This window comes from Colletotrichum tamarilloi (genome assembly GCF_030869305.1).
Source record: "Colletotrichum tamarilloi strain Tom-12 chromosome Unknown Scaffold_2.1, whole genome shotgun sequence".
Lineage (NCBI taxonomy): Eukaryota > Fungi > Ascomycota > Sordariomycetes > Glomerellales > Glomerellaceae > Colletotrichum > Colletotrichum tamarilloi.
Genome location: NW_026849385.1, coordinates 1,391,065 through 1,409,619, shown reverse-complemented (window position 1 = coordinate 1,409,619; position 18,555 = coordinate 1,391,065). Strand labels below are relative to the sequence as shown.

Sequence of the window (18,555 nt, the reverse complement as noted above, 5' to 3'; positions counted from 1 at the left end):
GATCTCTACGCCTTCCTGAGTCCCAAAGAGTCCCTCAAGATCTAGGATAACATGGGCTTTGCTTCAATAACTCGAGCCTTTGGCCTGGGAGCACTGCTTCTCCTTGGCTCAGATTTGATCCCTCAAGTTGATGGGCTGCCCAAAACATCATGGGCTCAACAGAGGGCTAAAGGGCATGGCAGGAAAGCCCTGAGCCAGTCTATGAACAAACGTCAGTTCAGCAATGGCAGCGAGCCAGCTGACTGCGTGGTTCACGATCCGATGGACATTGACGCCCCGAAAGACAACATTTGGAGTGGTCTGACAGGCCCTGAAGCTGCTGGTGTAACCGAATGGCTCTTCGCACAGGAAGAGTTGAACCTCACCCTGAGTGACAATGCTACCTCCTGGGATAACACAATGTAAGTTGATTTATAACTAACTCACTTCAAATCGGTCTCCATTCTGACGAAAACACATAGTGTCTTGGTCGAGCTCATGCAGCCAAATAAGTCGGACGCTCTGGCATACATCGACGGCAGCGGCCCTGCTCCAGCCCGATATGCCCACGTCTTACTTGACTTCCGCGCCACTGAGGAGCCTGAGTATCAAGACATTCTAGTCGGCCCATTGCCAGTCACCAATGGCACCACCAAGTGGGAGCGACTGGACTACCCTTACACGCGTAAGACTAGCGGTCGCGTGCGAAACTTGGATGCCGACGACGACGCTATGCAAGAATGGCTCTACGATGTCAGCAAGAGCATCGCCGACATCACCAAAGACCTCTGGAACGCCACTGCTCTTGGACTCGAGAACGACACCTTGGAGATCTGGGGTATTGATCCCTACTACCAGGATGACGGCCGCATCCAGCGCTGGGACACTTTCTGGAGTATTCCCGACTCCATCTTCGACGTCGGCTCGATGATGCCTATGGGGCTGTTCTTCATGTCTGACGTTACCGGCCGCGACCCTTCCAAGTGGATTCTGGAGGGGTGGTACTACAACGGCGTCTTCTACGAGACCACAGAGGATTTCCGCACTGCGTACTGGGGCGGCAACATTGAGAAGCTCGGCGGCAACTTTGCTGGAGACTGGTCGGCTACAGATCAACAAGGCCAGGTTCTTCCTATGGACACCATGGCTCCTCCAACTGCGGTTGCTCCCCAAGGTGCCAGATACTCTGTCGACGCTGAGAGGAAGTATGTTGAGTGGATGGGCTGGTCATTCTATGTCGGCTTCAACAGAGATACCGGCATGGCTCTCTATGACATTCGCTACAAGGGTCAGAGGATCTTGTACGAACTTGGTCTCCAGGAAGCTTTGGCTCACTATGCCGGTAAGTTCCATACTGAAAACCCGTGCTAGATGGTCTTCTAACAAACCCTCAGGAAGCGATCCCACCCAGTCTCATGTGGCATACCTTGATACTTACTACGGTTTTGGCCCGTTTGCGTTTGAACTGCTGAAGGGATACGACTGTCCCTCATATGCCACCTATCTCAACTCATCTTTCTACGTTTCCGAGTCAACGCACACGCACCTGAACAGCATCTGCTTGTTTGAGTTCGACGCCGACTACCCCATGGCTCGTCACTCGTCTCAGGACTACGTCACAGCCACCAAGAATGTCTACTTCACCATTCGTTCCGTCTCAACGGTTGGCAATTATGACTACATGTTCAGCTACAGCTTTTTCCTCGACGGCAGCGTCGCGGTAGAAGTCCGTGCCTCTGGCTACATCCAAGCCGCATTCTACGCCAAGAACGACGGCTACGGCTTCAAAATCCACGATCAGCTGTCTGGCAGCATGCACGACCACGTGGTCAACTTCAAGGCTGACTTTGACATCTTTGGCACCGAAAACACGGTCCAGCGCATGCACCAGGTCCCCACGACGCAAGCCTACCCCTGGTCCAAGGGCAAGGCGTTCAACACCATGAAGGTGGAGCGCGAGTTCATCGAGAACGAGGACCAGGGCCGCTTTGATTGGAGCTACAACAACCAGGACCAACTCTTTGTGCTTAACCAGGACGTCAAAAACAAGCACGGCGAGTACCACGCCTATCGCATCCTGCCGTACACCGGCGCCGCGCATCTTACTGTTAAGGACTCGAATATTCTCAAGAACTCCGCTAAGTGGGCAGTTAACGACATCATGGTGTCGAAGCGCAAGGACACGGAGCCCCGCAGCAGTCACCCATACAACAATCAAGACACTGAGAACCCGCCGATCAACTTTGATGCGTTCTTTGACGGCGAGAGCCTCAACCAGACTGACCTCGTGATGTGGCTCAACCTGGGCATGCATCACGTCCCTCATACTGTGAGTCATCATGTCTTTAGCCGCCCACATCAGACGGGCACTGACTCAATTAACAGGGTGACCTTCCCACTACCGTCTTCACTACGGCTCACTCCGGAATTCAATTCGTAAGTCCAGCCAACTTCAGCAAGTGAGATTATGAGCGCAAATTCACCCTGTTACAGATGCCTGCAAACTACTTCGACATTGGCCCGAACGTGGAGACGGTCAACATGGTCCGCATCAATTACTCCAACGGCACCACGACAGACGTCCTCACCTTCAACGCTGAGACGGACACATGTGCGCTCGACTACGAGCCTACGCAGGCTGATCTGTGGACTTACAAAGGCGATGTGGTTGTTCGCAAGTTCCCCTACTTGCCGGATGACCCCTACTATGACACGGATAGCATCTAGATGTTGGCATTCAGCCGACTTGGGTAATATTAATGATGTTGAATGATTGGTCACGATATAATGACAAAGAGGGATAGATAGGAGGGGTAGGCTACAGTGGGAGTTGAAATACAGAAATAGTACAGACTACCTGACATGTCATCTTGCAGTTTACGCGGACTAGAAACGAAAGAGTCTTTTGGGATATCTTCAGCAAGGCTTCGGGCATGGTCGAATAGGAGTGAAGCCATCACACGGCGGAGGTCTAAAAGGAATCAAGGACCGAAAAGCCTAAATCCTTCGAGAAGGCTATCATAGCCTTGTGTTGGCTTACGTTCTGCAACACCAGGCTACGTTGGTTCTTCAGAAATTGAACCCTCAAATTGAATGATCATGTCAGCAGTAAAGGCAAGGGGGCGGCACAAGCATTAAGGCGTAGCATCGCGGCTTACTGAGCTAATGTGTAGTGGACGCTCATTGCTGACGACTATTTGGAGAAAGTTTTGGGGTTACATGGCATTTTGTTCAACCCCAACGATCAGATCTGAGAAGGCGGTTGGCTCAAGATTGAGAATCTCGTCCAAAAAAGAAAAAAAAAGCGCGGGAAGGATTTTGAGTGGTGAGAGGAGAGACGCCGTCAGGTACGACTCTCGTGCGCTGGTCCAATGGGGTTCCGATAGGTCTTTGACGCGGTGAAGATTTTACCCGAAATAGCAGCGGCACGTCGGGGGCTAATTTTCCCGCGTGGTGCGATACGTACCAACTCCCGACCTCTGGGCCGCCTCCCATGTTCACATCTGCGCATCATCTCACCATCCTTGTCTTTTCATCCTGGCACCGATCGAACCATCTGGTATCACCACTTTGAACAAGAAAAAAAAGTTGAATGAGAATCGCCTCGGAAACGGCAGCATTTCCAAGACTCGACAAGGGCACCGTCGAACCCAGCAACCAGGTGGGGATTTGCGGCCCAAGAAAGATGCCCGACTGGCCTCTGATCAATGATTGATCAGCGCTGATCGTCCGGAGGGGGCTCCGCGAGGAATTCTCGGTTGTTGGCCATTGACTCAGCCAAGTCACCGCAGTCATCCCAGCCGGCACCCATTACTCAACTTTCCCGGGGCATTCACGCCTGGGTCCAGGTCACGAACGCTGATCCGGGTCGTGTCGCACTTGACTACGCTGTAGGGCAAGACGGTATCGGTCAATGACGATAAGCGACGTTCGATAATGCCGCCGATATGTTCCTCCTCGCCAGGCGACAGGCGGAAAATGAGGCGTTCTGTTGCCTCCCTCCCTTGCTCCATCGCCAAGTGGCTGGTTCACGCCTCGGACGTGCAGATTCGGCTACCCCTTGCGGCCCTGGGGTCTTGGGCTCGGTAGACGCGACATAAGTCATCCATCTACGATCTACTCACCTAGGCAGTAGTCATATTTCCCGATGCGAGTGCCGACAGCCGCGCTGTTCTCAAAATACCTGCCCGTCAGCATGACTACCTTTTGGTGTCGCGTCAAATCAGTCGGCGGCTCCTCCAAATGACACGCGCCAGCGCCTGTCACCATGCCACCGAACAAAGCACTTTAGGGTTCCGCCAACAATGCAGCCAATGTCACGTAGCTAGGCCTCTGTCTGGCGGAGCCTTCAAGCGCCGCATGGAGAGAGACGCTTTTCCGAAAAAGGAGTCAAGTCTCTACGCCCTCCTCTGGCCTCCCTTCCCCGTCAACTTTTCGTTCGCTCCGTCCATCGCATTTTCCTTGATTTAGGTGGTTCTATCTTTGCTTTTCCTCTTCCCAGTGAGACACTGGTTCACCTTGGCCATCAGCTGGAATCCGAGCGACAGGATGCCACTAGTTCGCCTTGCCACCGGAGCCAACGAGTCGATTATCGGTGCAGCTCTTCAGCGTCCATCCACATGCGACTTGCTATGCGACGTTGAAGATTTCCCAGCGGCCTGGCGTTCTACGTGCCACATCCACTCATCCAAGAAAAAGGCGCCGCGAACCAAGCCAGCCCACTCATCATCGGAGAGATATGCCACCTACCGCCCATTGACTTCTCCATGCCAGTTCTCCCAGCCACAACTTCGAGAAGGGAACTAGCGCGGATCCCTAAGCGGCCGGGATCAGTTTCCTGGACATGACTGTGTATCTCGGCGTCTGCCGTGCGAGAGAAGGAGTGGTGAGATGGGGCCAAGCCCATGGTTCGTACGTCTTCGCTCACGTACGCACCCGCGCATCCACGGTAGCCAAGGGCGGGAGATGATCGGAGTCAGGGACGACATCTCCCATTCCTCGACTCGGTCGAGTAAGTGCAAGTCAAGCTTAGCTCCCGTGGTGACAACTTTGGGGCGAGACACGCATCCACTTTTGACAGGCTGACTCTCGGCCATTGAGCCTGTTTCGACGGCCTCGGTGTGTTCACCTTTGAGCTCACGAAAACAAACGGTCGAGTGAGTGTCCCCGGAAGTCCAAAACCCGACAAACGTTGTCTTGGGTCTTCAGTTGGCATTCCATCGAAGCATCCACCTCAGCTCAGTTGGACCTCCTTTTCGTGTCGAGGGCCCTGGAAAACTCGAGATATGATGGATTCTCGCCCATTTAGGACGTGTGGAAGGTGGACAATGGCCAGATGGGGGAGAAGTCTCCAGCCCTTTCCTTCTACTGCGCGCACAGCAAACCGTTTTCTACTCTCCGAACTGATTGCTCATCTCTTCCATTCTTCATCATCCTGTACTTCCAATTCCAGGCAGATGCCTGTGGCATGATATCCATCTAACAATCTGACAAGTGTCCGATATCTCGGACCAAGCCGCCGTGAAGGGACCTGTGTGAACTATGTGAGGCTGCGCTAGCTGCAAGCCTCACATCTTTCAACAGTCAAGTCTTGCTTCTCGTGGTACTAGGGCTCGACCACGCCTTGCATCTATGATGCAACTAGTTACTAAGGATATCCCCTTCGATGCGCCACGCTGCCAAGGGCAGAGCCGTCGCTGAGCAAAAGAGAAGATATGGCAGTCACCAATGTCTGCGCAGCCAATCCAAGTACTCTGCGGACTTCCACATCTGACTTTCCCATCAACACATCTATTTTGAGACCCGGCCACCCGGCTTGGCCGCATCCACTCTCGTGGGAACATCGGCCCTGGACGCAACCATGCCGCTGACCGTGCCGCCGCCCGCATTCTCTTCAATCCTTCCATCCTACCCCACGTGACTGGCCCGGAGACGACAGTCATTGTATACCACCGTCGATGATCCAAATTGGGCACCTTGAGGGAGGCTAGACCCTAGCGCTGGAGGGGCTCTATTTCGGATGCGATTGTAGTCGAATGCGCCCCATCATGGCACACGTGGGATCAAGGATCCAAGGCATGTGAAGGGTTGATAGAGACATTCCCTGAGGATCACGAAGGGAGTATTTATCAGACCATCGAATCCCCCTCAAGTCGTGATGTTGTCTCCTTTCAGTCATTCAAGTATCAAACCTCATCATCTAGTGGTGCTTTCTGATCATCTTGCGCACCCTCTTTTCTTTTTCGATCTCCCCATTCCTTATTCCACACGGGCCTCCATCTCTGTGCAAGAGTTCCTTCTTTGGGCCATCTATCTCGTACTGGCCACTCTCTCAGTCGTAGCATTTCATATACTTGGATCTGCTACCCACGAAGAAGAGCCACTCTTTCATTCTCTTTCGTAAGTCACATTTGATGAGCTTTCGAGGTTGGTGGTGGACGGCACTGATAGTAATGTTAGTTACTTGTCTTTAACCTGTATCAGCCATGTCTTTCACAACATCTTCTTCAGTCACACTACCAGTGCCCGTTGTAGATGATGTTCACCACGACATTCAAATCAAGACCGGCGACGAGAACAGTTCCGAGCTTAACTTGACGCCGCCGACTAAAGTCTTCTTCCCGCCGAGCAGCAACTCATCAACGCATACTCTCGTAGTCCCTGATGGCGCTCCTTCTCAACCCCCGACTCCTCCTGCATCAAATAGCTCAGTCGATGACACTGACGACGAAGAAGACGAGATCCCCGTTCCCTCAAAGAAGGGCAACCGTCCTTACCGATACCTGCGATGGAACTTCGGCTCCGTCTACAGACGCATCTTCAGTCTCGCGTTCTTTGGAAACATCGCCGCCCTCATCTTCGTCATCATCCGCTCCCTCATCGGAGGCATCCCGCTCACGCCCCAAACTTGCGCCACAGCCGTCTCAGCAAACATCCTCGTCGCCCTCTTCATCCGCAACGAGCACACGGTCAACGCTCTCTTCAAACTATTCGTCCTCTTCCCATCTGCGAAGGCACCCCTCCGCATCCGCCGCACCTTTGCCAAAATCTACTCATACGGCGGCATCCACAGCGGCTGCGGTGTGGCCTCCTTCTTCTGGTTCATTGCGTTCCTCGTCGTCCTCACGGCCCAGCTCAAGAACCCATCAAACGCCGTGCGAGCCTACATCCTCCTCGACAGCTACCTCATCTGCGCCCTTCTCGCTGCCATCATTGGCTTCGCACACCCCAGGGCCCGTGTCCTTCTTCACAATTGGTTTGAGAGGACCCATCGCTTCTTGGGCTGGTCCGTCATCGTATTCTTCTGGGCCCTTGTCCTGATGCTCGCCGCGGACGACAGCACCACGGCCGGTACCCCTTACGCCGTATCTCTCATCCTGACGCCGTCGTTCTGGATGCTCATCGTCATCACCCTCCTGGTCGCGTACCCCTGGACCCGTCTCCGCCTGCGCGATGTCGAAGCCGAGGCAATGTCAAACCACGTTGTCAAGCTCAACTTCAACTACGCAGACGTTCACTACGGCCAAGCCGTCCGCCTCACCGACGCGCCCCTCCGCGAGACCCACGCCTTCGCCGTGATCCCAAATCCCGCCGCCCCATCCACCGACATCGAAAAGGCCCAGTCAACAGGTGGGCTCTCCAACGCTGGCAAGAAAGGCTTCTCCGTTCTCGTCTCGAATGCGGGCGACTGGACCAACAAGATCATCAAGAACCCGCCAAAGAAGATCTGGACCCGTGGCGTTCCGCAGTACGGCGTTCTGCGCGTGGCCGGTCTCTTTGAGCCGTGCATCGTCATCGCTACGGGTTCGGGAATCGGACCGTGCCTGAGTCTCTTCGTGCAGAGGCCAGATCACCCCGTGCGCATCATCTGGTCGACGCAGCGGCCAGCCGAGACATATGGTCAGGCCGTCATCGATGCGCTCTACCGCGCCGACCCGGACGCCGTCATCATCGATACCAAGAAGACGGGCCGGCCTGACTTGGTTGCGATCACGTATCGCATCTGGGAGAATAGTCGTCGCCAGGCTCTTGGTCTTGCGCAGAATGAGGGTGTTCCCACGACAAAGATGAACAAGAAAAAGATGGGACCCTGCGAAGCCGTTGTCATTATTTCGAACCAAAAGGTGACGAGGAAGGTTGTGTATGGACTTGAGAGCAGGGGTATTCCCGCATACGGCGCCATCTTCGATTCATAGACCGGGGATGGAGCATGGGCCGCGATTGTTATCTTCTATGCTTTTCCTGTATTCTTTATTCGTCACATCATGTTTTGTTCATCTTTTGTCTAGATCTGCATTATTTGTTAAAACTTGCATAGCGGGCATTGCGGCATATGTAGTAGGCGTTTGGGTGGCTATGATAGAGCAGAGGTTCTTGTTTTCGTACGCCAAAAAAATACCAGAGGTTCGGAGAGGGGCAGCTGTTATACTTTTGCATGTTAAATGTGTAGAATAGATCGCACAATGAAATTTACTCATAGAGAAACACCCGATATCTTGCCATCCCTCTTGTCACGATAGTGATCTTCAGACTCAAGCAGAAGATTAGGCGGTCCAGATTGGGCCTTCATGGACGGTTGTCCCGCCTCTCTGATCATCAGCCAATCACGGCACCCCATCTGGTCGGTTAGCTCAGTTGGTTAGAGCGTGGTACTAATATTTCACCTGAAATGTTGTGTAATGCCAAGGCCGGGAGTTCAAGCCTCCCACTGATCATCTTTTGCTTCTTGTCGCAACTACAGTCCTATTTTGCACTGGTGAGAAAAGTTTTGGTGTTTTGGGCTGAAAAAACGACGTTGCTTTTTAGTCTTCGTTCCTTTTCGTTCCTCCCTTCCCTTTCGGACGAACTTTCCTGAGTTGGAGTTACCAAGCACGCACTGTGTACAAACGTAAAACTTATGTTCGCGGCACCTTCCCCCATCTTGAAGCGACTTCCCCTGTCCAGAAGTTGTCACTAAAAGTTTACCTCTTGCTTTCTGCACGGTGTACGAATCCTCCACATCACCCCAACACAACTTGTGTTTTTTTCCGTTGATTTCCATATTCCAACATCATGCAAAGACAATGGCGATGTCTTTCCACGCCAGAATGTCAACGTCGAGGGATCTGGTTTGGGATCTGATGACCGATCATCAGCTCATCAACACGCAGCCTGCATGGCGTCGCATCCATCTCATTCGGAGAAGATGAACCACAAGATTGCCGCACACTCATGATCCTACCTACAAGAACCTCCATCTGGCTGGACCGGTCACCGAACAAAAGACCCTCGTCGACCTGACGTTTACGGACTCGGAGCTCGATCCCGCATTCTTGTTGCGGGTCGCAGGCACCTAAAAGTCATATATTACGGGCCCTCCACGACTCGAATTGGGCCTATGTGACCTCCCATTTCCACCGCCCCTTCTCGTTGCGTTATTTGGTTCTTCCAATCGGCGTTGTCGCCAGTTCGTCGTCGCCCTTGGCTTCGGTTGAGTCAGTACCGCGCTGTCGCATCGCCGCGTACCGAAATGGAACACGACAATACACGGCAGGCAACCTGTCAAATTAGCCGGCTGCATTTGCTTGTTGATGAATACGTACGAATCCATCAACGGATCAGTGACGAAAATGCACGAATCCGTGTCATCACACCTTGGCTGAATAATTCTTGAGAGTACCTCGCATCGCATTGAGGGAGTCGTCTGGCCTGGACTCGTTTCACCCAAGAACCCAAAAGCAAGACACTGCGCGCCGCCGCACCAAACGCCTGGGATATCGACAAACTGACAGATGCATTTGCTTCTCGCCTTTGCCCCCCGCTATCTCGTGGCAAAGCCAGTGGCGTTGTCTCGGTACGGATACAGGGGCTTTTCAAAGACGCATCGACAGCAAGAAGCCCAAGTCTGCAGTGCCCTCGAGGGTTGCATCCTGATGATCCTCTCTCCTGACAAGAAGCCAAGAAGTCCCAGCTGACGCCCCTCGACCCCGGCTAGACCCCCGTCGATTTGGGAAGCCCGGATCGAAATGCCGCACCGCAACGTGGGGCTGCGCCTTGTTGCCTCCGCATTCCGTTCCTGGCAATGCCCTGCACGCCTGTTTCGACCTCACTTCACTGTCCAAGACATTGCATCTTGATGTACCCAGACTCGCGGTGTTCCTGTCAAATATCATGACTTTCAGATACGTCAAGCATAAGCTGAGGCCTCATCGTTGCTTTCTTCTTCTTGATTTTCTTTCCCAGCTTTTGTTTCTTCTTTCTTGCGTGCTGGTTCGTCTCATGTGCAAACACCCGAGTCCCCCGCGTCCACCGCTTCATCCCGTTCCTTGCCCCTTCATCTGATTGCTAGTTTCTCCCGCTGCCTCTGGTAGATTGAGGTGCCTGGATCAACCCCTGTCATGAGGCTTGACCAACAAAGGCAATCCAGCACTGTTACATTCCGTTGGAAAGAGGCCCAACCCCACCACTTTCGATAACATGTGCCGCTCTCCCCCATACTATGATGAACCCCGTAAACAAACATTTCCTCCTATCGGTGCAGTTGCAAACCATGCATCCATCCACAATCACGGGAGATATCACTGGTCGAGCCGTATGCTGGGAGTCTGTGGTCATGTGGCAGAAGCTGCCAGCTCCAGGGTTTGATATCTGAAAGAAGAAAGTAGTAAGTCCCGGGATGGCGGCAAGACAGACAGCGTCCAAGGAGGTTTTGGGCCTTGGCAAATGTCACTGTTCCTTTAAATCGTCTCTTGCCCTCTTAGAAGGCGAAGATAGGATCCGAAATTTTGGTTGCTAGACCTGTGTTGACCTCGACGTCCGGTACCATGAAGTTCTTCAGCCGTTCTGGTGCTCTGGCAGCACTCCTGGCCACAACATCTCGTAGGTCTTTCACAGCATCAAGGATGATTTACTTGCTAACATGCTGTTCAAGTCCTCGATGGAGCTGCCGCCCAATCCCCCACACCGGTTGTCTTGACCGACTCCAAAACCGGCATTATCTTCGACACTTGGTCCGCAACGAGCGCTCAAACGGCCGGGGGCATGACATACGGTTTCGCTCTGCCTCAAAATGCGTTGACGACGGACGCCAACGAATTCGTTGGCTATCTCGTAGGTCTTCTCAGCCCGTCGCCTACCTCACTGACTGACGGTGTTCGTCTAGCAATGCGCTTCCAAGAACGGCCAGGGCACTGGCTGGTGCGGTATCTCCCTTGGCGGATCGATGACCAACAAGCTACTTCTCATGGCATGGCCCAGTGGCTCTGATATCTTGACATCGTTCCGCTGGGCAACGGGCTATGTGATGCCAGACGTCTATGCAGGCGACGCCAAGCTCACACAAATCTCGTCCACTATCAACGCGACACACTACACCCTCATCTACCGGTGCCAGAACTGCTTCAATTGGAACCATAACGGTGCCACTGGCAGTGTCTCGACGAGTGCGGGCTCTCTCGTTCTAGGATGGGCGCAGGCATTCACCAGCCCGACCAACCCCACGTGTCCTGCTTCTATCAACCTGGTTCAGCATGACAACCAAGGCATCCATGGCGCCGCTCTCGATGCCAACGCTGCGAACCCCTCGTACTCTGCATGGGCCGCTTTGGCGACCAAGACTGTCACGGGAAGCTGTGGTGGCGCCACTACAACTTCGGCGCCACCCTCTACCACCACTACGAAGGCACCCACTGGACCTACCGGTGTTCCCGTTCCCTCTGGCACGTACGACTACATTGTCATCGGAGCAGGAGCTGGTGGCATTCCCTTGGCCGACAAGCTGAGTGAGGCTGGCAAGAGCGTCTTATTGATTGAGAAGGGGCCGCCATCTTCTGGCAGATGGGGTGGCACCATGAAGCCGACCTGGCTAGAGGGTACCAACCTGACCAGGTTCGATGTCCCCGGTCTTTGCAACCAGATCTGGCGCGACTCTGCCGGCATTGCCTGCCAGGATACTGACCAGATGGCGGGTTGTGTTCTGGGTGGAGGCACCGCCATCAACGCCGCTCTTTGGTGGAAGGTATGTTGTCTCTCGGCCGACGAAATTGATGTTAATGCTAATATTTTTAGCCATATGCCCAAGACTGGGACTACAACTTCCCGGCCGGATGGAAGTCAACCGATGTCGCTGCCGCCACAAGCCGGGTCTTCTCTCGCATCCCCGGCACCACGACACCATCTCAAGACGGCAAGGTCTACCTGACGAATGGCTTCAATGCTATTGCCGGCGGACTTCGCACTGCCGGATGGTCGGAACTTGACCTTAATGCGAACCCAAACTCCAAGAACCGCACGTTCGGCAAGACGCCGTACATGTACTCTGGCGGAGAACGCGGTGGCCCCATGGCGACGTACCTTCTCACAGCAAGCAAGCGCAGCAACTTCAAGCTGTGGACCAAGACGGCCGTCAAACGTGTTGTCCGGACTGGTGGGCACATCACCGGCATCGAAGTCGAGCCGTACTTGGACGGTGGATACACCGGAACGGTCAACGTGACTAACATCTCGGGCCGAGTAATTCTTTCCGCAGGAACCTTTGGCAGTGCCAAGCTTCTTCTTCGCAGCGGCATTGGCCCACAAGATCAGCTCGAGATCGTCAAGAGCTCCACTGACGGGCCTACCATGATCTCCAATGCATCTTGGATCAACCTGCCTGTCGGATACAACCTGGAAGATCACACCAACGTGGGTCCTACTGAGAACTTTGGAGGGTATGAAGACTGAAACTAATTGGATCTAGACCGATACCGTCGTCACGCATCCCGACGTGCAGTTCTATGACTTCTACGAAGCGTACACTGACCCCAACGTCACGGACAAGAATCTCTATTTGCAGAAGAGAAGCGGCATTCTGGCCCAGTCTGCGCCCAACATTGGCCCTCTGTAAGTTAAAACATGCCACTCGCTGATATCCGTTGCCTTTGCGCTAATGCCATCTTAGTTTCTTCGAGGAGATCAAGGGTGCCGATGGTATCACTCGGCAGATGCAATACACGGCCCGCATGGAGGGCAGTCTCGGTGCCCCCGATGGCAGTAAGTATTCCTTCCAGGCCCACCATTGTTTGACGTCTGAATATTAACACTTTTCACAGAAACCATTACCATCAGCCAATACCTCGGCCGTGGCGCAACTTCACGCGGCAGAATGACCATACAGGCCAACCTCGGCACCGTCGTGTCTACCGTACCCTACCTTCGCGATCAGAACGATGTCGAGGCCGTCATCAAGGGCCTCGAGAACCTGCAGACCTCCCTCAAGAGCGTGGCCAACCTTGTCTGGAACTTCCCTCCGCCGGGTACGACGGTCAGAGACTATGTCAACAATATGCTAGTCTCGTACTCGAACCGTCGCGCAAACCACTGGATTGGTAAGTTGACTCCCCACACTCTCTCCTAACCCACACTCGTCTGCATATCGAGATCGCTGACAGACAATCTCGGAAAAGGTACGAACAAACTTGGGACGAGTGACGGTCGCAGCAAAGGCGATTCTGTCGTTGACGTCAACACCAAGGTGTACGGCACAGATAACCTCTTCGTCGTTGATGCCAGCATCTTCCCCGGGATGGTCACCACTAACCCGTCATCGTACATTGTGGTCTCGGCCGAACACGCCGCCGCCAAGATTCTTGCCCTCGCGACCTCGACAGCGCAGCCGCTTTATGGGCAGTGTGGGGGATCGACATGGAATGGCAGCTTCCAGTGTGCTACTGGGCTGAAGTGCACCATCAAGGACGCCTACTACTCTCAGGTTCGGATTCCTTCTTTTTCTTCATGTCTCCTGCCCCAATCTCTCTAGCACGTCGTTCGAACGAGATGACGATGATACTAACGTGATTGACAGTGTCTTTGAGTGGGGTTTCGAGGCAGGGTATCCCAAGTCGAGGAGCGCACGTGGCGCGCTTTATTTCCCAGTTCTATCCACCATGCTTTCACGTGTACATACTTCTTTTTGGCGCCATCTATCTTCCGAGTATATATTTCCATTGGATTCCTCGTAACCCCGAGGTATATATATATCCACACTTGACTTCAACAAGCGCACGCCGTTTCTTGACTGATAAACAAGTTCTTGTTTACCCCTCGGTCCGGTGTTCTACCTAAACATGCGCACCAATGAAAAAAGGACATGGCACTACGCCTAACCCCACACGCCAACTGACGTCGTATCTGAGATCTCCCGGCACCTGGATCATCCCCAATTCTGCCTCTTTCTGGGGAGAGTCGTGTGGTCCGCCCCTCTTTCTAAGGTTTTGTTTTAGTCGACATTTCCCTGTTCGTTTACTTCGGAGGAACCACGTCTGGCCGTGCCTGGCAGTGTTTTGCCATGTGCCTGTTGATGACGACTGGAGACACGAGAATATTGATGGGGCGGAAAACACATGGGATGAGCGGTGACTTAATTTCCCTGATTCGGGCACATGGAGTTCAACTTGAGTCGCTCGCCCAGCTTATCAAGCTTTCTGATGGAAAACCATAAGGTACGAGTATGGTCTGATTCTGTCCACTCTATCCGTACCTTATTCGTGATGACCCTCGTGACCGTCTATTCGGTGGGTGCAACCCACGCGCAACCCGGCCCCGAAGTCCCCGGTGCCTTGCATCTCCCGTCACGCCTTGGGTTGCCCTCAAAACGACACTGGAAGCAGATCTTCCAGCGACGGGAAAACTCTAGCGCCCCCTGGCACGTTCCGTGGTGACAGTGCGGTACTGCAACGGCAGTGTGGGATGGCCGAGCAGTCACCAGTTACGAGCCAGAGAAACCTTGATTTAACCTCGGCGCCGGCCGTGGCGGGGGGCAGTTCGTTCGGGCGCGTCTCTCGTAACTGGACTAGACTAAGCTGTAGCGCATCTCCATCTCGGGGTGTCTTCGCCGACAGCTTCGCCGTTACTATCGTCGCGCGACGATACCCGCCCCGCCATCACAACGCTTGTCCAAGATGAGAATGACAGGGCCTATTTCCACCACACCTATGACGATGGTCAAGACACGACGTTGCGTTTCCCCAGATTGCGGGGTGTGTCAGTCAATCTATGTGGGTTTGACAGCTCCCGAAGAATCATGATAAAAAGACTCGACGTCCCCGAGTTCAATGCAAACCTATTCTTTCTCTCCTCTCGTGTGCCTCAGCATCCTTCTTATTCTCTCCACCTCCCTTGCACAACGATGCCCTCCCTCAAATCCCTCCTCCTTCTCGGCGCAAGCCTGGCCGCGACCTCGGTCCAGGCTTCGCCCATCCAGTCTCTCGACTTCAGCGGCACCTCCCTCGCGCCTCGCGCCGACCCGAGTCTGACGGGCTACCTCGGTGCCTTCTTCCTCGGCGCGGACCCTTACGTATACCTGTACCTCTCCAACGGCAACAACCCGACCTCGTTCCGTGCGCTCAACTCTGGTTCGCCTGTGATTCGGCCGACCAAGGGGACGGGCGGTGTGCGCGACCCTGCCATTGTTGTGGGCGGTGGCGCGGAGAAGGGGAAGAAGTGGTATATTGTCGGTACGGACTTGGATATCGCAAAGGTATGTTTTTGCTCATGACTCTGATGGGGAAGCCGGGCGCTGATCGTGATTTTACTTAGACTACTTGGGATGCGGCCCAGAGACAGGGGTCCAAGGGCATTTTTGTCTGGGAGAGCACGGATCTCGTCAACTGGAGCAACGAGAGACTCGTTATTGTTGAAAACTCCAGCGCCGGCATGGTGTGGGCTCCCGAGGCCATCTGGGATGCTGCCAAGGGCCAGTACCTCGTGCACTGGGCCTCCAAGTTTGTAAGTCCATCATCGCCTTGACAATGCTTCTCTCTGAGACTGGTGAAAACTGACCAACGGCGTCAATAGTACCCCGCCTCGGACCCGAACCACACCGGCAGCCCCGGCGCCATCGTGATCCGCTATGCCTACACCTCGGACTTCAAGACCTTCTCCACCCCGCAGACCTACATCGACAAGTCCCCCACCAACATCATCGACCTCAACATCCTGCCCACCGGCACCGACGGCAAGTCCTTTGTGCGCTTCCTCAAGGACGAGTCCCTCAAGACCGTCTTCGTCGAGGTCTCCACCACCGGCCTGTTCGGTACCTGGACCCGTCCCGGTGGTAGCTCTGCTGTCATCGCCAGCGGTGTCGAGGGCCCTGCTTCGTACTGGGATAACCAGGTTGCGGGCAAGGCCCATGTTTTGCTTGATTTCTATGGCGATGACGGGTATAGGCCGTATGAGACGACGAATGTGGCGAGTAACTCGGGGTGGACTGCTAGTTCGAGGACTGGGTTCCCTAGTGGGTTGAGGCATGGTGGTGTTTTGCCTGTGAACCAGACTATTTACGATGCTTTGGGAAAGCGTTGGGGCTAAGGGGTTAGGAGATGAAGAGAGGTTGTAATGAGTGTACATAATTGAGCTGGGTTGAGCTTCGGAATGAATGTAATCCTCGTCAAAGGTTCCATGATGGTGTCTTGACAAGTTTACGTTAGCCAGCGGGATTAGTCCTAGATGACAATCATTGTAATATACACTTGAAGATGGTAAACATTCGATACGAGACTCGTTGCACGGCTCTCGGAGAATATCTGTAGCTTGCATGCTGTCTGTGGGTAGGCGATACCCGCCAAAAGTACAAGACCAGGCCAAGACCGACGAGCTTGTACAGAGGAATACGTCGAGGCAGGGGCAACCGCGGACGGCCTTCCCAGTTGTCCAAGATATTCCGTACACCCTTGACATAAGTTCCCTAAAGGGATAGGGTCAAAGGTGATCAGAGTACGATAAGAAAATGGAGAACAGAGTCAAGACGCAAAAATAAGGTATCTGTGACTTTGTGTAGGGCTACCAAATTCGAACTCGCGATTTTGCCGAAACCATACACTCAATCATCCAGCACTACGCCATATACAATCCAGGCGCTGCTCAAACCTATCTCCTCTTTCCCATAACATATAGAGTTTCAGGTGTGATTATCCTGCAAAGATTCTGCTGAATCATTCCCGGTTCTTCTTCATTGACTGCTATTGTCAAAATCACACGCTACCACATTCCCAGCTTTCGGGGGCATGCGAGAGACGATATCTGCCCATTCTGGAACAAAACAACAATCTCTCGGTGTTCCAAAACAAAGTCAACAACTCTTCGGATTCTCTCAATCTCAATTCTCACTCTTCCGCCGAACAGAAGTCCGGTAACAACCTCGCTTCATTCGGATCCGAGCAGGCCTGGGCTAGTGAAAGCTGATATTGGAGCTTTGTCAACTCGAGCGACTCTTCTGATATGATCACGGACTTGATGCCAATGTCGTATGATAGCTTCGCGTATATGATAGATGTGAGTCCAAGGATGAAGCCTACGAATGCAAACAAAGCGGCTGTCGTAGCTATCCAGAAGTTGGCCGACTCGAGCAAGTCGCTCTTATCATGTCTTGGCAGAAATCGCCAGATTCCGCTGCGTGGACCTTCGAAGACATCTATGAGCTTCTCAATCTTGGGACCCCAGTGGGGATAGTCCTTCAGGTTCAGCTTCCGCTCTCGACCATACCAGCCCAAGCTGTAGATTCGCTGATCTCGTTTCCGCAAAAATGTTTCGGTGTCGCGATTGTTATGCGGAAGCAGTAGATTTAGAGTGTCAATAGCCTCACACAGTATCTCTTGTGGTATAACACAATATTTCTCTTGGTTCAAGTGGGCTGAGAGCCAGATCTTGTGCTGAAAAATTGAGATCACTCTAGATCCGCGGCTGACTCGATAATCCAGGTGCTTATCTAAACGATCCGTCCAGTCAACTCTGCACTTATTGTAACGGGCGAGATTACTGATAGTGAGCGCCCTGTTGATCGAGAGGTCTTTGAGCACAGATGATCGCTGATATATCTCTCTCACATTGTCCATCAAGGACGAACCAGCCGCCCAAATCGTTACGGAATCCGGGCTGATCGCTACAGGTGCTGTAATTTGAATCTCCGCCATGATAGCCAGTGATGCTGCTACACAGACAACTCTGGTGGCCTCTTGGAGAAGATGTTCGGGTAGCGCAAAACGGTTCTTGACCACGTCCATGATCTTTTCGATGGGCTGTTTGTCTAATTCCCGAACAGAAGCCATGATGACACCGAGCTTCTCAACATCATCGGTGCCAGGTAACATGTTGCACAAGACTTTACGCACTCCATCCAGTTCTGACCTGGCATACGCCGTTAGGATAGTGTATTGTCCTGCGTCGAACACTTCTCGTCCTAAAGCCGGCCAAAGCTTTGAACAGAAGGCAGGGTCTTGCTGGGATACACGCAGTCTTTCGCGACCGAGTGCTTCCATAATCTGTGGACAATAGGAGAGCTGAATATTCAATTGAGCAGCGCAGGAAGAGGTTGTTGAATATGTGGATCTCCCGTGAACGGAGCTATGATAGCATGGCAGGATGTCAGGAGGAACACAAAGCGCTGCTTATTGATCTTTAGTAAGACCTATGCTTTGGGCCATTCTCAATTGTGAGTGGTCAAATTCTGCATGTAGGTGTGACAGTTGCTCCATTGCTCACATGCAGGCAGCTTATCAAAATGGAAGTATTGAATCTGCCTTGCAGGCGAACCAACCGTCCAGGCCCATAATCGTACCCGTGACG

General features: G+C 53.3%; 6 protein-coding genes across 6 annotated transcripts; 5 read left to right on the top strand and 1 right to left on the bottom strand.

Moving 5' to 3' along the window:
• Positions 1–51: 51 nt before the first annotated feature.
• On the top strand, positions 52–2,706 carry CTAM01_01100 (copper amine oxidase; the record flags this gene model as incomplete). The annotated part of the gene is made up of 5 exons (XM_060517143.1): positions 52–401; positions 462–1,321; positions 1,374–2,308; positions 2,365–2,415; positions 2,473–2,706. The coding sequence occupies 5 exons, from the start codon at positions 52–54 to the stop codon at positions 2,704–2,706; spliced, it is 2,430 nt and encodes an 809-aa protein (XP_060388605.1).
• A 3,758-nt stretch (positions 2,707–6,464) lies between these two features.
• On the top strand, positions 6,465–8,174 carry CTAM01_01099 (tat pathway signal sequence; the record flags this gene model as incomplete). The annotated part of the gene is made up of 1 exon (XM_060517142.1): positions 6,465–8,174. One exon carries the CDS (start codon positions 6,465–6,467, stop codon positions 8,172–8,174), a length of 1,710 nt encoding a protein of 569 aa, XP_060388604.1.
• A 2,607-nt stretch (positions 8,175–10,781) lies between these two features.
• Positions 10,782–13,807, top strand: CTAM01_01098 (fungal cellulose binding domain-containing protein; the record flags this gene model as incomplete). The annotated part of the gene is made up of 9 exons (XM_060517141.1): positions 10,782–10,836; positions 10,889–11,067; positions 11,120–11,974; positions 12,025–12,639; positions 12,695–12,837; positions 12,896–12,987; positions 13,047–13,322; positions 13,401–13,705; positions 13,799–13,807. 9 exons carry the CDS (start codon positions 10,782–10,784, stop codon positions 13,805–13,807), a joined length of 2,529 nt encoding a protein of 842 aa, XP_060388603.1.
• An 875-nt stretch (positions 13,808–14,682) lies between these two features.
• On the top strand, positions 14,683–14,898 carry CTAM01_01097 (uncharacterized protein; the record flags this gene model as incomplete). The annotated part of the gene is made up of 1 exon (XM_060517140.1): positions 14,683–14,898. The coding sequence occupies one exon, from the start codon at positions 14,683–14,685 to the stop codon at positions 14,896–14,898; it is 216 nt and encodes a 71-aa protein (XP_060388602.1).
• Positions 14,899–15,121: 223 nt separating this feature from the next.
• Positions 15,122–16,302, top strand: CTAM01_01096 (arabinosidase; the record flags this gene model as incomplete). The annotated part of the gene is made up of 3 exons (XM_060517139.1): positions 15,122–15,472; positions 15,532–15,720; positions 15,790–16,302. The coding sequence occupies 3 exons, from the start codon at positions 15,122–15,124 to the stop codon at positions 16,300–16,302; spliced, it is 1,053 nt and encodes a 350-aa protein (XP_060388601.1).
• Positions 16,303–17,096: 794 nt separating this feature from the next.
• Positions 17,097–18,080, bottom strand: CTAM01_01095 (uncharacterized protein; the record flags this gene model as incomplete). Its single annotated transcript, XM_060517138.1, has 1 exon — positions 17,097–18,080. The coding sequence occupies one exon, from the start codon at positions 18,078–18,080 to the stop codon at positions 17,097–17,099; it is 984 nt and encodes a 327-aa protein (XP_060388600.1).
• Positions 18,081–18,555: the final 475 nt, after the last annotated feature.